The 18,602-nt window shown below is 39.6% G+C and overlaps 1 protein-coding gene across 1 annotated transcript in view; it reads right to left on the bottom strand.

The window, feature by feature from the left end:
- Window positions 1-16,580: 16,580 nt before the first annotated feature.
- The window catches only part of LOC109422214 (uncharacterized), a 317,823-nt gene continuing 315,801 nt past the window's right edge, over window positions 16,581-18,602 (bottom strand). Inside the window, exon 7 of the mRNA XM_062860435.1 lies at window positions 16,581-18,561. Coding sequence (XP_062716419.1) covers window positions 18,436-18,561 — 126 coding nt within the window. The 3' untranslated portion in view covers window positions 16,581-18,435. The remainder of the gene's footprint in view (window positions 18,562-18,602) is intronic.

Here is an 18,602-nt window from a genome sequence, read left to right as displayed (position 1 = left end):
AAACAACAACTGTAACTGAAGACTTGTTGGACATGATAGATTACAAATCATAGCTTTTAATATAAGAAGTTACCGTTAAACTTTAGGATCTAAACTCAAGAACAGTTTGGTTGACCTAGGATATTCCGAATGATCTGATACTGTCTATTGAATTTTCTGTATTACTGTATATTTACCTTCCAGAAGACATACAGGGTATGATAGATTACAAATCGCAGCTTTGTATAATGAAATCAGTTACCGTTACACCCGCAGACTTTAGGATCTAAACTCATGAACAGTTTGGATGTCCAAGGTGTAGAGAATAAGAAATGTAAATATAAACTTCACGCCGCTCGATTACGCCACCCACCATCAAACGCAAACTTCGAGGGTAAGTCGATATGCAGGAGTTTGACACGACCGTGTCTAAACTTACAATAATGTCCCTACCCGAGCAGAAGGGCATACCTTACAAATACCATGCGAAGAGCAACATGTGCTCTAATACCTAAAATTTTTATTGCTGCGTTATTCTACGAAATGTTATGAGAACATCACAATAACAGTTGGAGGTATTTGAGCAGAGTTTGGTATTGATGTAGTATTTGTTGGTTTAGCAGTGAAAATAATCGAAGAACAAGATTTGCTATTACATCATGAAGTCATCGAACAAATGAAACATAGAATAACAAGAAATGTTATTAGTTTGTTATTCAATAACTTTGGAATAACAAATACAGCACTTGACATTTTAGGTATGCATTCATTATTGAAATAACAAGACTTGTTATTTTCTAGGTGTTATTTATTCAAAATTTTGGTATTCATTTTTGTTATTTTGCCTCTTATTACCACCTAATGAGGGGCATATCAAGGTATGGTAGTATTTAAGATAAATACCTTGATATGTTATTCGTTTATTATTTTTTTCTGCTCGGGTACCAGTCCACATATCCATTGCGAAAATACTAACAATGTTACTTGTTAGTAATAACGGGGATGGACAAGTGGGATTCAGTTACTTCAACGGTCTCCCGAATCGTACAGAATACTCATGTTCGAAGTCATCCCTAACAAGCGTACCGCGAAGGTAAGGAAGAGAGGAAATGAGTTTTTAGTGGGTCGAAAGCCACATAACCCGAGGAATCACCTCTTGGTTATCTGATCAGCCAATTTTCTCCTTCTATAAAAAAAATAATAATATGGATCATCTATCAGAGCTGTGGTGATACATGCGAGCTGAAAACAGCTGTCATAGTGATGGGCGATATGCAGAAGCGCGTAATCTGTTGATCTGATCGACAAAAGAACGTGCAGGTTGAGAATCAAGGGCCGATTCTTCGACTTCAGCATTTTCTGTACACCAAAACCTCCATTTAGGTAATGAGTCGGGACTGCCCAAATAAAAAAAAATGATTCAGCTTATTACCTGAATGGATTGGTTGCAAAGAGTTTAAGAAGGGCGAGTTGCAAGGAGATGCGTTACATGGGATCCGAGGGCATTTCAGGGGGTTTTCGGTAGTATTTTAGGATTTCATAGGATTTTAAGCGAGTTTTCGCGAGACGTTTCTGGGGATTAAGAGGGTATAAGGTGCGTTACTGGGGATCCGAGGGGATTCCAGGGGATTTCGTTGGTATTTCAAGAAGTATCAGAGGATCTTCAGGGAGATTTTGCAAGGCGTTACAAGGTTTACAGGGCATTTTCAGGGGTTTCAGAGGGTCTCAGGTGCGTTACATTGGGTTCGAGGGGGTTTCAGGGAGTTTTTGGTGGCATTTCAAGAAGTTTCAGAGAATTTTCAGAGGGTTTCAGAGGGCGTTACAGGAGCATTTAAGGGGGTTTTGGACGGTCTTAGGTGCGTTACTGGGGGTCAGAGGGAGTTTCAGGAGGTTTTCGATGGTATTTTAGGACATTTCAAAGGGATTTCTGCAAGTTTTCGCAAGGCGTTACTGACTTTAGAGGAGCGTTTTCGCGGGGTCAGAGTGTCTTAGGTGCGTTACATGGGGTCCGAGGGGGAAATGATCACACACTGGAGGATGTTGTGCCATTCGTCAATTCATAGCCAACAGAGCAGCTGGTAAGGATGGTATCGCAGCTGAGCTCATCAAGATGGGCCCAGGAAAGATGGCAACCTCTCTGCACTGGTTTATAGTCAGGATCTAGGAAACCGATCGACCAGATACTGGAGAAGTGGAAGGAAGGGATGTTCTGCCACATTCACAAGGAAGACTACCATTTTGGAATGTGTGAAATTTCAGAGCAATAACTTTTTCGAACGCCACCCACAAAGCGACATCCCAGATCATCTTCCGCCGTCTGTCACCCAAAACTAATGAGTTCGTGGAAAGTAGTCAAGCCGGCTTCATCAACGGCCGGTCGACAACGGACTAGATCTTCACCGTACGACACATCCTCAAGAAATGCGGTGAATACCAGGCTTTCACTTTGACCTTTCGTATTACACTGAAGGTCTGGAGGAAAGCTTGCTCCAGTATGAAGGACATTTTTGGAAACATAAAATTTGTAATATGGACTTTCGAATTATGAGATACTCGTGTGTCAATATTTCAACACTTTTTTTATTGGATATCTTGGCCAACGAAAGAAATATAAAAACCAATACCATGATCACTATCGGTTTTCTTCATTTACAACACCTTTTTCTAGTGTACTTACATATGTAGAGCCGGTTTGAATTGCTTCACTAACACTGTGTTTATTATTTGTTTTGCAAACTTGAAATAGACATCTCACGGAACGAATTGTTCTACTAACATTAGTTTTCGGGTTTGCTTCGTTCGTTTGCTCACTATGAAACTTGTTTGCTTGTTTTTTTTTTACTTTTATTCATATTCACTACAGGAAAGTAATAATAGCAACTGATCCTTTGTCCATTGTCTCTGCTTCCAAAATGTTCTACCGGTGTGTCCTGTTCAAAAGTGCTCGTTTATTGTAAAAATGGTTTGGTAACATGTTTTTGTAGTAAAGTTTTTTTTTCAGCTGTAGAATTAAAATTTCTGTTTTTTTTTTCGGTTGTTTTTTGAATTAAAACCCTTACTTTAGTTTGGATAGATTCGTTATTACTTTTGTTATATGTCCATAGGAGGGGTATAGTTATGTACGTTCGTTCTTGTTCTATAGATGTTTATCATTTTAGAGGGAGGTAATGAATTGTGTTTTACAGATGTTGTTCTCTAAAATTGACTTCATTTTTGGATGGTCTGGAGTATGTACAGTAACGTATTGCATTCGGATAAAGACCTGGCTTGCTTGAATCGTTTAGCTAAAGCATGCATTGGACATACTCTGGAATGAATTGGTTGATTTTTTCTATATTTTCAAATAAGGTTATTTTTGAATGAAGTAAACTTAAAAAAAACTTCTTTCTCCCTTGAATTTTAAGGTTAGATTTGAAGTCTTTCTAAAAATATTTGCCAACACATTGTTTCCAACAATACAAAGTAGCTACAGATTTTGTCCATGAATTCAACCGGGATGATCTCAACAGTTCTCTCGGACTTTAATAGAGTCGGTGGATGCCATCCAGCTAGTTTTTCAGGAAAAAATCCTTTATAGATGGAAATTTCCTTAACCCTCCTTGTGCATTAGGGTAATTTTTCACCCAAACCGTGCACTACGTCAGTGAGCTGTTGCCAACGTGATGCATTAGAAAGGTTAAGGACCTCTTGAGAGTCTGCAGGATTTCCACCAGGAATCATTTCAGCAGCTGTCCCTAATTCAATAAAGAATCACTAGTCTACTAGAAGGTATTCAGAAACATTGTTTTCTAACTAATAATAAATCCAGCGAAAAGTTACTCTGAAAATAGTGCAGTGAAAATAGTGCATTCAGGAGCTCCACTAGACACTGAACATCCCAAGTAACATTTTTAACCCTTAAAGGGATACCTGGGGTCCATTGGACCCCAGGCGCCTTTCAGAGCTCGTCTTTGATGGAACACACTCAGCGAGGTGACGAAACTGAGGCCATGAAGGTATCCCTTTTAGGGTTAATGGCAATATGTCTTGAGGAGGTTTAGAGAACCGTCATAAAACCTAACCCCTTTTATTTAGGCTTTATGATGACTCTAAGAACCTCTTCTAGTCTATTTAACTAAAAATTCTACTTGGGATGAGTGTTTTGAAGGATAGCTTTAAATAGCATTTCCTATTCTATCGAAAACATTGGACTTCTTCATAGATTGCACTATCAATATGTTAAGTATTTTTCCAAACTTTCATTGTCTCTGAGATTTTGGTAGAACTTTCAGAATACTGTTGGAGAGAAAGATATTTAGAAGAAATTCAAAACGTTACTTTGCCTATAGAATTACAAGAATCAGTCGGAAATTTTTAAAACTCATGTACAAAAAATACGTTAGGATGAAATACCAACCAGTTCATTTTAACACATCCGTATCAATGTCGTACGCAAAGTACGTAGCTTTGGCAACTGTTTTACTGTTTTTTTTTTACGTCGATCCGTATCTGTAGTGTAATGAAACTTTTTCGGTTTGGTTTTCTCGGATTTGAAAATGCTGTTTATGTTTTTAAAAATTATTGCTCGTTTAGGGACGTCGTAACTCATTGATTGACTTATTTCGCATCTTTTAAAACTAGACACCAACTATTCTGTTCACTAGGTAGTTGTGCTCTTCTACACCATTCCAATGAATCTGTTGCATGGGGTTTCAGTGCAACTTCGTGTCTTCTTTCTTTCGTAAGCTCCGCTATTTTGAACCTATTCTTCGGTATCTCAGCTATTTAACGCTTTTTCGAAAATGCGTTCTTTTCAATATTTTACATTTCTGCGACTCTAACCTTTGAGCTCTCGGATGACGATAACGATACCTCGTAGATGTAACTAGGCAAGTCAATTACTGTTCAGTTAGTCATAGTATGCTGTATGTTGCAGATGATACGATGATCAGTGGATGACGAAGGAAGCTTTGAGGTGTGCACTAAGTCTGCTGCACAACGTAGTTATTGATAGTTCAGAATTTTCTCTTGACGTGTGTTGGAAAAAACCAACCAGTTAATACGTAGGATTAGATATCTAGTCATACTCTTTCACTGGTTAGTTTATTCATTTATATTCTTTCCTTTATGTTTACGAGGACTTAGAAATAGTGATAGTTTGTACAGTTGGTTGAAACGGTTCCCCGAATGGCGTTCCCAATGCACCGTGCCACGTGTAAGAACTTGAACCACCTCAAGTACCCGATATGAATCATTTTCGGTGTGCTCAATTTGAGAGTATTCAGCTTTAAAAAGTTTAATTAAGGCAACGTTCTTGAAATAATCTCGGAAAAAGGACCACTAGTAGAATGAGATTCATTTTTTTTTTTATAAATTTGAACATTTTATCTCCTACTTCTTGGCACAGACCTGTTGGTCATAGGGTAAATGTACCAATACTGGTGCTATTAGTAGCACGTTGTAGTAAAATAATTGAATAAAATTGATAATACCATAAAATAAAAAGTTTGAAAACGTTAATAGGTAGTTTTTGACTTAAATTTGCTAGAAAAAATGTAAAAACCATTGTTTATTTCAGTTTTTGCTAATAAATCACTTGCACCAACTATACACTGAAAGGCGGCTTTCAGTAATGACAAGCATAAAAATGTTTTTAAATTTACCATGGCAACACATGATCATCGACCCAGCAACGCTTCTTGTGTGCGTTTTGTTTCTTCTCACATCAACCGGTTCGATAGAGTGGTAGCGTGCGAGCCTGGTGATGTCAAGGTTCTTGGTTCGAATCCGGTTGCCAACAGAAACTTTTTTTAATTGAAAATCGGGTCCACAGTAGAATTGTAAACATAATTCTGTTGAATTGAAACAAAACTCGGTCTGCACAAATTTAGTGGCGTTATGTATTTAAATTTACCCTCAGAATAGTAATTTTCACCGCAAGCCGCCGTTCAGTGTAGGTACACGGTTCCTATTGTGGAGGTAAAATTTAACATTGGTTCCTATAGTGGCGCATCCCATTGAAATCTTATGAGACCCACCACTATAGGAACACTACCGCCGCGCTTAAAATAGGTTTTTCGACAAATCCTGAACATGAAACCGAATGAATGTTATTAATTAGGTATGATGCATCTTTTAAAAATGCCATTTGCAAGATTTTTGGTCGAAATAGTGCTAAATTGCCACTACCACCACTATTGATACTACCTCCACTAAGGGAGCTTTTACCCTATTAAAATTTTAACTTGATGATTTAAAGTCGAGCCCTGAAGAAGGTCCACTCCCCGGACCGAAAAGTTAGAAAGATTTGAAAGAAATCGATGCATGTTTGTTGATTGTGAAGCTTAAAATCGTCTATATAGAGATGAGCGGAAATTTTATATGACGAATCGGCAACGCTGTTTGTTTTGTTTACAACTGCTTCCAACACTTGCCACAAAGCTAGATGTTCAAACTTTGTGCGTGACTTTGTGTGGTGCAAGTTGTTTTGTTTACGATTGCTAATTAATGGTCGAGTTTTATTTTACAAAATTTTGGAAAAAATAGCAGCGCAATCAAAAAAATATGAAATGCATTGCAAAGAGCAGCGCTAATCATATCAGTAGAAGTGAATCAAGCAGCAGCAATGGAAGGTTTTACGAGAAGAGAAGATACAAAAGTTTCTACATGAACATGAGTATTTGAAAGTATAATTAGTTAATTATTATCTTTTTTACTACAATTTAGTATGCCATCAATTCATCGATATCAAAAGTAAATAATTATAATTTCCAATACTGTTCGAACGACCCATTTCTACAAACAATAAACATGTTCGTTTGGCTCACACTTTGACATTTCTCTCTGCACGATAAACACTCCTTTAATAAACACGATAAACACTCCTTTAATAATTTTCCACGGAAGTCAAGTATTATTCCGAAGATTCTTCAAGGATTTCTCACTTATTCTCTTACATAACTCTTTCAGAGATTTCTCCACGGATTTATATTGGCATTTCCTCAAGCATTCATAACTCATCTTGGCGTTCTTTTGAAGATTTCTTAAGAAATTTTTTCAATGATTCCTCCAGTAATTCCTCCATGGATTCCTTCGAGTATTGCGCTAAGAGATTCACCCTAGAATTCCTTCAGAAAATTTCCTAGAAGTCCATTGGATGATAACTCAAGAATTCCTCTAAGGATGCCTACCAAAATTTCTCTAAGAAAATCTATAGGAATTCTTTCGAAAAATCTTTCTGGAATTTCTCCAAAGAAATCTTCATTATTCATCCACTCTAGGAGCTTTCCCAAAGATTCTTTCAGGAATTTTTGATAGCATTCCTCTAGGAACTCTTCTAAAAAATTCTATTGTGATTTTTCATAAGACTCCTTCAGAATTCTTTCCAGGAACGTTTTGAAAATTCATCAGGAATTTCTCTAGAATATATTATTCTTTCCTCCAAAAATTGTTTCAAAAAATCGTTCAAAAATGTCTTTGAGGATTCCCGGTAGTGTCACCGTGTAATCTTACGATCATAAATTCATCCTATTCGAAAACAAAGCGATTACGGCACCGATTGATTCCGTAACTTTTGTTACCATTCGTGTTCATTTCTAACAAAAATACAAAATAAAAAGCGTTTCATTCCTTTGTTTTGAGTAGGATGAAAATGGAATCATATCCCAAGAAACAGAAGTAGCTGAATGACAGTTTCTTAGGCTAAAGTTTGCTAAAGAGTGGCTTGTTCCACTCTTATACAACTAAAATGTTTGTTGGGATATTCTTAAATAATAAAGAAACAATATACTTCATCTTTAAAAAATCGTATAATTTCTTCAGAAGTTTCTCAAAGTATTCCTTCAGGAATTCTTTCTAAGACTATTTTGCCACTTACTTCAGGAATTCCTTGATAGGCGTTCTCACTAAGCATCCTTTAAATGATTAATGCAAGTCTAAGATTTCATGGAAGGTATCCATCGGGAATCGTTTTAAGCATTCATACGGGATTTTTTCCTAGGATTTTTACATTCTTAGATTTTTTTTTCAAAATTTCTACAAGGCACGCTATGTCCAAAGGGAAGTATTATGAAAAGTGAATGTACCTCAAAGTTTTTTCGCTAGAACCTTATTTTTGAACCTCTAGATTCAGAATATATGAGTTTTAAAATAATCTATCTTGGGTTTTTTCCCCATACATTTTTATATGGAATGAAATTCACCTTAAAATGACTTTTTTCGACATTTGTATGGGAAAATAGGAAAAAAAATCAAAAATATCAAAAAACCCAAGATTAAATATTTTAAACCGCACAGATTCTGAAACTAGAGGTCGAAACTTACGATTCTACGGAATAACATTTGAGGTACATTCGATTTTCATAATACTTAACTTTGGACATAGCGTGCAAGGGTCTTGTTAAAAACTCCTGCGAAGGTTTTATCAATCAGATAAAGCATTTCTTGTTTAATTCATTAGATAATTTTTCCAAGGATTCTACAGAGGATTACTTTTGGGATTTTTTCCAGAGATCGCTCTAAGAATTCTTCCAAGGTTTTTATACAAAATTCTTAAGGAATTCCTTCAAAGATGCTTTTAGAATTTTCATCCAGACTTCATTCATGAACTTTTCCAAAAATGTCTTTAGTAGTTCATTCCACAAGAAGTTTCATATATGATTTCCCCAGATATTTTACAAATGATTTTGTACAAGAAATCCTTCAGGAATTCTTTCATGCAAGGATTTCTTCATGTATTTCTATAATTACTCCTGCAAGATTTTTTCGAAGGTTCTTACACCAATTTCTCTATGAAATTCAATTAGAATCTCTGAGGAAAATCCTTTGAGCGTTTTTGTCAAAAATCCTTTCAAAATAACTCCAAGGGCTCTGTAATTCCTCCAATAAATGCTTCAAAACTTCAAATAAAAACATAAGAATTCTTTCAGGAATTCTCACAGAGATTTCTCCAAGAAATTGTACTGGAATGCCTTCATTGAATCCGGTATTCTTGTAAGGTTTCCACACGGTTTTTTTCCTTAGCAGTAACACCAATTTCGTCGGGATTTCCTTCACGAAACTTTTGAGAATTTTTTCAAAGGATTTCATTAAGCATTTTTTCCAAGTGAGAAACTCCAAAAACTCCTCCTAGCGTTTCTGTAGGAATTTCTGCAGTGATATTCTCAAGCATTCCATAAAGATTTTTTAGGATTCCCACTAAAGATTTTTTTGGGGCTGATCCCATTAGCAATTTCCCAGGGGAATCCTTTTAGAGTTTATTAAAGTTTTTTCATTAGAAAATTCTTCAAGTATTCTTTTTGCAATGCCTCAAACAGTTTTTTTTTCTGTCAAAAGTCCTGTCAAGAGTTTCTTATGAATTTGTTCAAGCATTTATTTAGTTATACCTGAAGTTATTTCTCCAGAAATTACTCCACTAATTGCTGCAGGAAATCGTCCAAAGATTATTTAGGCAATTTTTTCAAGTCCTCTTTCACAATTCGTTCAGGAAGTTCCAGTAAGGATTTAATCTTTTTCTCCAAGGATTTTTTCTAGCTACGTTACAAAGATACCTTCAGACATTCCTACAAGGATGAACACATTCATCCCTAAAGGATTCATGCACAAATTTCCTCCGGGGGTCCACAGAAATTTCCCCAAGGCCTCTTGCAGTAATTCATCCAAGGAAATCTATAGGAATTCTTTTGAAGATTGTTTTATTTTATTTAAACCAACGAATTTGGAAGGAATTCTTTGGGGTTTCTGCCACAACAAGGTATTTTTTGAGGAAGAACACACAATACGGCATTTGTTAGTAAAGTGTGCGAGGGTGGATCTATATAAAACCTACCACAAACAAAATATGACTGTTTACTAAAATGCTCTTGGGTTCTCTTCACATGTTATAGTGATCCTTCAGGAATGTCATCAAAGAAACCTCCAAAATCAACTCAATGATTTTTCCCGAAAACATCTTAGAATTCATCTACCTAGGAAATTCTTCAAGGATCCCTTTAGAAATTTCTCCTAAAAAATCCTGCAAGCATTTCTACAAGGAACTTCCTTCGGGAGTTCCTCTAAAATTCCTTTGGGAAATCTCTTAAAGATCCATCCAAGTACGGCTCCAAGCATGATCTCATAAATGCATCAAAGTTATTTTTCATGAGGAACTCCTGCAAGATTCCTTCTTCAAGAAATCTCTAAAGGAATCCTTGGAGAATATCGCTAAGGTTCACCTGAAGAATTCTTTGAAGAACTTCATGACATAATCCATAAAGGGTTTGATACGTAGAACCGTAGAGGTATTCCTAAAGGAATCCTTGAAGGAATTTCTGAAGGTATTTTGACATTTTTTTGATGAAACTTCTAAAGAAATGCTTGGAGAAGTTTCTAAAGAAATAATTGTAAGTATTCCTAAATCAATGGTCAAAAATTTTTTTGAAGCAATCTCTGAAAAAAGTTCTGAAGTAAATCTTTGAGGATTTTTTATAGAAGTCCTTGAAGTAATTGTTAAATAAATTGTAAAAGATAACCCCGAAGAAATTCTCGCAGAAATCTCTCAAGGAATACTTGGAAATAAATACGAAATGAAATCGTTGGAATGCGTTTATTGCATTTATTCTTCATGCGAGAGCAAAAATAACCGACAAAATATTATTATTAGGGTTTTGACGTGACATGTGTTCAGATCTCAATTTTGAACAATAATTTATGATCCGAACAATAATCGTGATAATAGTTCAAGTGAGGGCTTCACAAATAAAAAAAATGGTTGAAGAACGTTGTTTAAACTAAGTGTAAGAAACCTTCCCGGGCTTATAGGGCCTCTGAATTCGGGGACTCGGAGCGGACCGCACCCTCCGCATCCCCTCTTGCTACGCCACTGCTTCTGGAGGAATTCCTGAAGAAGATTCAGAAAGAACCCGTGGAGGAAGTTCTGGATAGAATCATAAGGAAATTTCCGAAGAAACCGTAGAAGGTGCTGCTCAATAAATACCTGAAAAAACTTCTTGAGAAACCGTTTAACCCTAGGCTAGTTCATCTCGAGACCCAGGGTTGTACTTACCTAAGGTAAGTTACCTTCCGAAGGTAGAGTTTTTCAGGAAAGGGATCCCCGGTCCTAGGCGTGATGGTTTGACCCATCACACTAGGTCCGCTCCACACCTTTAGGAATTTATTGAAAAATATTTAGGAGAATTCCTGAAGGAATCGCTTATCAAAATTCATGGATTTTTTGACCCGGAGGAAGTCGTGCGATTTTTTTAAGATAATCCTGGAAGAAAGTTTAGAGTTACATCCTAACTTTTGTAAAGTATAAAAGAAAAATCTCATGAGAAATTTCGAAGGGATTTTTGTGGTTGTTTCTAGGGTACATTTCTAAAAAAAATGCTCATGGCATCTTTGGCAGAAATCCTGGAAGAATTTCCGAGAAAATACATGGAGAAATGTCTTCATTTCTGCATGATTTTCTGAAGGAATACCTGCTTGGAGCCGTAAAGAAATTATTCTTGAAGAATCTCTGAACGAATTTTGGAAGGAATCGATGAAGAAATTCCTGGAACAAATCCTTGGGTTACTTGATTTTTTGGATATATTTTTAAAAGAGAAACGTCCATAGATTGTGTCACGCTTTGATGAGAAACAATGGAGCAATTTTAGAAGGAATTAATAGAAGGTTCTCTATAAGAAATATTAGGATGGTTTTTGGAAAAATCTGTGGATAAATTTTTAAAGAAACTTTTCTAAGAATTTATAAAGGGGGCTTGGGACATATTTCTTAATATTTTTTAAGAATATTTGAATGATTTCTTGAAGAAATCTCTGGTGAAATATATGTTAGAATTCTAAAATCTTGATATTCTATAAAAATCGCTGTAAGAATGTCTGGAATCCGTGGACGTGGATGGTTTTCTGAAAGAATTTCTGAAGAAATTTCTGGAATAATTCATGGAGAAATTTTGTAAGCATCGAATGTTTACCAAAAAAATATCAGGTAAAATTCCTGAAAGTTCTTCTAGACAGAGGAAGTTCTTAAGAAGGAATCCGTAGAAAATTATCAAAAACGAATCTATAGTCATAGTGAAATCACTAGAGCCATTTTTGAAAAAGTCCTGTTATAATATTGAACATTCAGTAGGATCGAGAATCTAATTACCCGTTCGATAGGATATTCCAAGGCTCAACCATTGGGCTGACGGGAGTTTAACCGGAAATCTGCCAAGGGAATTGTGAAAAAGTCATCATGAATACGAACGGAAACCTTAAAGAATGTTATTCGAAAATGTCCATAAAAATCTTTCAAAGCGATGATCTTAAAAGTATTGCAGTTAGAATTAATGATGATGATGATAATTCAGGATTTTAGAATTCAGATAAAATAGCTGGAGAAATCCTAGGAGGAATTTCCAGAAGAATCTCTGCAGGAATTCCGGACGAAATCATAAGAGAAATTCCTGAAGCTATACCAATAGATATTCCAGTATGAATACCAAGAGGAACTCCCTGGAAATCTATAGAGGCATCCTGAAGAAATCCCTGTATTAATTTATGTAGCAATTGTTCAAGGCACGGTAAAGGCTGGGTATGCTGCGCAATTCAGATCCCATTGTGATCCACTAGCCTCTGCCCAGCAACTCCTATCCCTACCTCCACGCGGTACCGGCCGGAAACTATGAGCAACCTTAGGGAAGATCGGGTAACCAACCCCGGTGGGACCTTTGGTCGTCGGCTGACAGGGAAGGGGGGTTTGCTTCGGCAAACCTGAGCGTCTGTTCTCCAGGAGGAGCGGCTCACAACAGCGTCTGATCCCCATGTTAGGGGCGGCTGATCTACGTCCGAGTGCCAGGGAAGGACTCTAAGCTCAACTGTGCACTATGGTCCTCCGGAAAGTAGGGGGTTGGTGTCAGGCCCTACGAGCCAGCCGTAAAAAACCATTGTAACGGAAAATCAGCAACAGAATAATACGAACCGAGACCAACGGCAACGACCCCAGCGAACAAAAAGGACTTGCGATTGGAAACTCGGTACGTGGAACTGCCGATCTCTCAACTTCATTGGGAGCACCCGCATACTCGCCGATCTACTGAAGGACCGCGGGTTCGGCATCGTAGCGCTGCAGGAGGTGTGTTGGACAGGATCCATGGTGCGAACGTTTAGAGGTAATCATACCATCTACCAGAGCTGCGGCAACACACGCGAGCTGGGAACAGCTTTCATCGTGATGGGTGATATGCAGAGGCGCGTGATCGGTTGGTGGCCGATCGACGAAAGAATGTGCAGGTTGAGGATCAAGGGCCGATTCTTCAACTTCAGCATAATAAACGTGCACAGCCCACACTCCGGAAGTACTGATGATGACAAGGACGCATTTTACGCGCAGCTCGAACGCGAGTACGATCGCTGCCCAAGCCACGACGTCAAGATCATCATAGGAGATTTGAACGCTCAGGTAGGCCAGGAGGAGGAATTCAGACCGACGATTGGTAAGTTCAGCGCCCACCAGCAGACGAACGAAAACGGCCTACGACTCATTGATTTCGCCGCCTCCAAAAATATGGCCATACGTAGCACCTTTTTCCAACACAGCCTCCCTTATCGTTACACCTGGAGATCACCACAGCAGACGGAATCTCAAATCGACCACGTTCTGGTTGACGGACGGCACTTCTCCGACATTATCGACGTCAGGACCTATCGTGGCGCCAACATCGACTCCGACCACTATCTGGTGATGGTCAAACTGCGCCCAAAACTCTCCGTCATCAACAATGTACGGTACCGGCGACCGCCACGGTACAACCTAGAGCGACTGAAGCAACCGGATGTCGCCTCAGCATACGCGCAGAATCTCGAAGCCGCGTTGCCAGACGAGGGCGAGCTCGATGAGGCCCCTCTAGAGGACTGCTGGAGTACAGTGAAAGCAGCCATCAACGACGCAGCCGAGAGCACCATCGGGTACGTGGAACGGAATCGACGTAACGAATGGTTCGACGAAGAGTGCAGAACGGTTTTGGAAGAGAAGAACGCAGCGAGGGCGGTAATGCTGCAGCAAGGGACTCGACAGAACGTGGAACGTTACAAACAGAAGCGTAAACAGCAGACCCGCCTCTTTCGGGAGAAAAAGCGCCGCCTGGAAGAAGCGGAGTGTGAAGAAATGGAACTGCTGTGCCGTTCCCAAGAAACACGGAAGTTCTATCAGAAGCTCAACGCATCCCGCAACGGCTTCGTGCCGCGAGCCGAAATATGCAGGGATAAAGACGGAGGCCTCTTGACGGACGGACGTGAGGTGATCGAAAGGTGGAAGCAGCACTTCGATCAGCACCTGAACGGCGTGGAGAACGTAGGCACGGGAGCCCACGGCAACGGAAGAAACGACGACACCAGTGCAGCGGAGGACGGAAATGAACCAACTCCCACGCTGAGGGAAGTTAAGGATGCCATTCACCAGCTCAAAACCAACAAAGCAGCTGGTAAGGATGGTATCGCAGCTGAACTCATCAAGTTGGGCCCAGAAAAGTTGGCCACCTGTCTGCATCGGCTGATAGTCAGGATCTGGGAAACCGAACAGCTACCGGAGGAGTGGAAGGAAGGGGTAATCTGCCCCATTCACAAGAAAGGCGACCATTTGGAATGTGAGAACTTCAGGGCGATCACTATTTTGAATGCTGCCTACAAAGTGCTATCCCAGATCATCTTCCGTCGTCTGTCACCTAAAACAAATGAGTTCGTGGGAAGTTATCATGCCGGCTTCATCAACGGCCGGTCGACAACGGACCAGATCTTTACCGTACGGCAAATCCTCCAGAAATGCCGTGAATACCAGGTCCCAACGCACCACCTGTTCATCGACTTCAAAGCGGCATACGATAGTATCGACCGCGCAGAGCTATGGAGAATCATGGACGAAAACGGCTTTCCTGGGAAGCTGACTAGACTGATTAAAGCAACGATGGACGGTGTGCAAAACTGCGTAAGGGTTTCGGGTGAACTATCCAGTTCATTCGTATCCCGCCGGGGACTGCGACAAGGTGACGGACTCTCATGTCTACTCTTCAACATCGCGCTGGAAGGTGTGATGCGACGAGCCGGGCTCAACAGCCGGGGAACGATTTTCACAAAATCCGGTCAATTTGTGTGCTTTGCGGACGACATGGACATTATCGCTAGAACATTTGGAACGGTGGCAGAACTGTACACCCGCTTGAAACGCGAAGCAGCAAAGTTCGGACTGGTGGTGAATGCCTCAAAAACAAAGTACATGCTGGTAGGCGGAACCGAAAACGACCGGATCCGTCTGGGTAGTAATGTTACGATAGACGGGGATACTTTCGAGGTGGTGGAGGAATTCGTCTACCTCGGATCCTTACTGACGGCTGACAACAACGTGAGCCGAGAAATTCGGAGGCGCATCATCAGCGGAAGTCGGGCCTACTACGGGCTCCAGAAGAAACTGCGGTCGAAAAAGATTCACCCACGCACCAAATGCACCATGTACAAAACGCTAATAAGACCGGTGATCCTCTACGGGCACGAGACATGGACCATGCTCGAGGAGGACCTGCAAGCACTCGGAGTTTTCGAGCGACGCGTGCTAAGAACGATCTTCGGCGGTGTGCAGGAGAACGGTGTGTGGCGGAGAAGAATGAACCACGAGCTCGCTGCACTTTACGGCGAACCCAGCATCCAGAAGGTGGCTAAAGCCGGAAGGATACGTTGGGCAGGGCATGTTGCAAGAATGCCGGACAACAACCCTGCAAAGCTGGTGTTTGCAACGGATCCGGTTGGCACAAGAAGGCCTGGAGCGCAGAGAGCACGATGGGCGGACCAGGTGGAGCGTGACTTGGCGAGCATTGGGCGCGACCGAGGATGGAGAGCAGCAGCCACAAACCGAGTATTGTGGCGTACTATTGTTGATTATGTCTTGTCTTAATGATGTTGAACAAATAAATGTATGTATGTAGCAATTGTTCAAGTAATTCCTGGAAACTAATTGAAATCATTCATAGATTTTTTTTAAGAAAACCCGAAAAAAGTTATGGATGAATCTCCGGTAGAGTTTCTCAAAGAATACCAGCAGGAGTTTCCGAAGAAATTCTGAGAATGCTTAAATAATTCCTGAAGAAATCGCAAAAAAAGCTTCTTGAGTTACCACCGAATGCCTTAAAAATTCTTAGGCAAATATCTCAGGTGATTCTTAAAAATATTGCCGAAAACAAAAACGTGAAGTGCTGGATGAATTCCTGGAAGACCACCAGCAGAAATTCCCGGAGGAATTGAAGCAGAAACTCCTGGAGGAATAGCAGCAAGAATTTCTGAACGGTTTCCAATAGAAATCCCTGAAGGATTTATGTAGGAGGCTCCGGAAAACCAATGAACAAATCCCTGGAGCAAATTTGAGAAATGTTAGGGGAATCCTGGCAGTAAGCAATCCGAGCAGAAAATCTACATCATAAATCTCAGCAAAAAATCCTGAAGCAATCCCGGAAAGTATTTACTGCATAATCCGAAAGTATAGCAGCTAGACAATACACATTCCAAATTTAAAGATTGGAGCACTGCAACAGAAGTTACAGCCTATTTTAGCGCGCACTCTTTTAACGCGCGAAACTTTAAACGCGATTATCTCGCTGATGTGTTTTTAAAAAGTGCCGTTACGGTGATCGCGATATCTTAAAAATCGGTCAAGTAGCGATTTGAAAACTTGTCTTTTAAATTGTTCGTAGGTATTTAAATTACGAGGTATATAACGGCTCTCTTAAAGGAAAAAAAGTCGTTGTTTTGAAACAAAATATTTTTTTAAGTCAACTATGCATTGATTTATGAAAAGTGAACCGTTCAGTATCTAGAGATTTAAAATACAAAAAGTTAAAAAAAGTTTGCAAATCGGTCAACTAGTTTTTATAATCGCGTTTAAAGTTTCGCGCTTTGCCTTGTCCATATGGAGGGTGCGCGCTACAATAGGCTACAATTTGGAATGTGTAGCTAGTATACTTTCAGTTCAATGTGTTGATCGCCACAAGGTTTGTAACCCCTTAGCACATTTCTTTGATGAACCAAAAAGTCTACAATCATTTTCAGATATTAATTATATATGTGAATACACGGTACCATAACAAAGGTAAAACTAAGTGCTGCGTATGTAGACTAAAGTACAGCGTAAAATGTCTGCACCATTTCTTTAAACAGCGTTCGTTGCGTATAGCACGTACACCACACCGCGCACGTTCAACCTTTTAAAACTGTAGAAGAAACTGTTGTTTATTGCTAGTAGCCATAAGCGGAAATAATTTGGTAGTGGCGATCACCCACTATAGGTCATTGGCCAGTTGAAACAACTGGACGCGACATACAAATGGATGAATAACTCAAGAGTCAAGATGCTGTATTTGCTATCACAAATAGACTTCCATTGGATAATATTTAGAAATCCATGCCCTAGCAATATCGATATGGGTTCAACAAAGTCTTTACTTTGTTAGTTAAAAGGTTTTGCAATCATAGTTAAATAATGTTTACATACGTTCAAACGTATTTCTATCGTTGAAGATCGGTGAGCTTGACGTAGCAGCACTAGATTACTCACCACAGCTCAACACGTTCGAACCTTTCATCGTGCGGTCGAAAGCATACATTTGGGCGCATCCATCTGATGTGCATAACCATTGAGCAACCGTTACTGGTATGGGAACCGTTTCAACCGTAATGAAAGGTGTACTACCGTTGCCGATTGTTTGCTCAAAAGTGCAATTTTATAGCTAAAGTTCAATAGGGTATGTTTACGGCGGTTTCGATGAATACCTACTTATGTTTATAACAGGTGAGATGATTAGGATCAACTTTCAGGTGGGTAGGGGACATGGGTTTAAAATCTTTCAACAACAATAACAATGTGTAAGAGTGAGAGAATAAAAGGGTAATCTTCCCCGTTCAATAGGACACTACAAAATAAAATCGATCTAAAATGTATGTGTATGTGTTTTCGTGGAAGCTGTTTGGTTTGACATTCTAGTGGGGGGTTATAATAAGTTGACTTTCAGTGTGCTTGGCAATAATTGTGTTCGTTTTACGTGTTCGGATAATTGGCCACATTGATTAAAGTTTATAGGTTTCTTTCGAAGAAGTATTCACTAAGTATAAAGTTTTGGAACCACTTTGAGTGGAAGTACGCAAACGTTTTAAAGGAAGCCGTTATGATTGATATGTTCTTCGTAATTAGGATGCTGAGGTGATCTTCAAAGTTATCAGTTTCACGTTACATGATTGAAAGTAAAACGATGAAACTGATAATCCTAAAGTCGTCTAAATGAACGCACAACCTAAATGCTCTGAGTGACGCTTCTGCTGTTAATCTTGTACTTTTGAAATGTCAACCTACGATCTACTTCAACTTGATAAGCGTGTCTGTTTTGGATCTACATAGAGTATTTACAACGATGACCGCTGGACAAACCGTTTCAAGGAGTTTTAACTCCGTGCGAAAAAGTTCATCCAGCGTGGGCTGTCCTATTTGCGGCATCCGCCCTCGTTGGCCAGCAGGGCCTCTTTCGCCTCTCTTTTCCCGCGCTTTTTCTCCTCTTTCGCCAGCATCTTGGCGAGTTTTTCTTCCTCTTTGGCCAATCGTTTCTCTTCCTGTTGGAGTATTGGTTGGTATTCAGTAAATTTCAGTTGTC

The sequence above is a fragment of the Aedes albopictus genome, chromosome 3 (assembly GCF_035046485.1).
Source record: "Aedes albopictus strain Foshan chromosome 3, AalbF5, whole genome shotgun sequence".
Lineage (NCBI taxonomy): Eukaryota > Metazoa > Arthropoda > Insecta > Diptera > Culicidae > Aedes > Aedes albopictus.
This window is presented reverse-complemented; position numbering and strand designations above follow the sequence as displayed.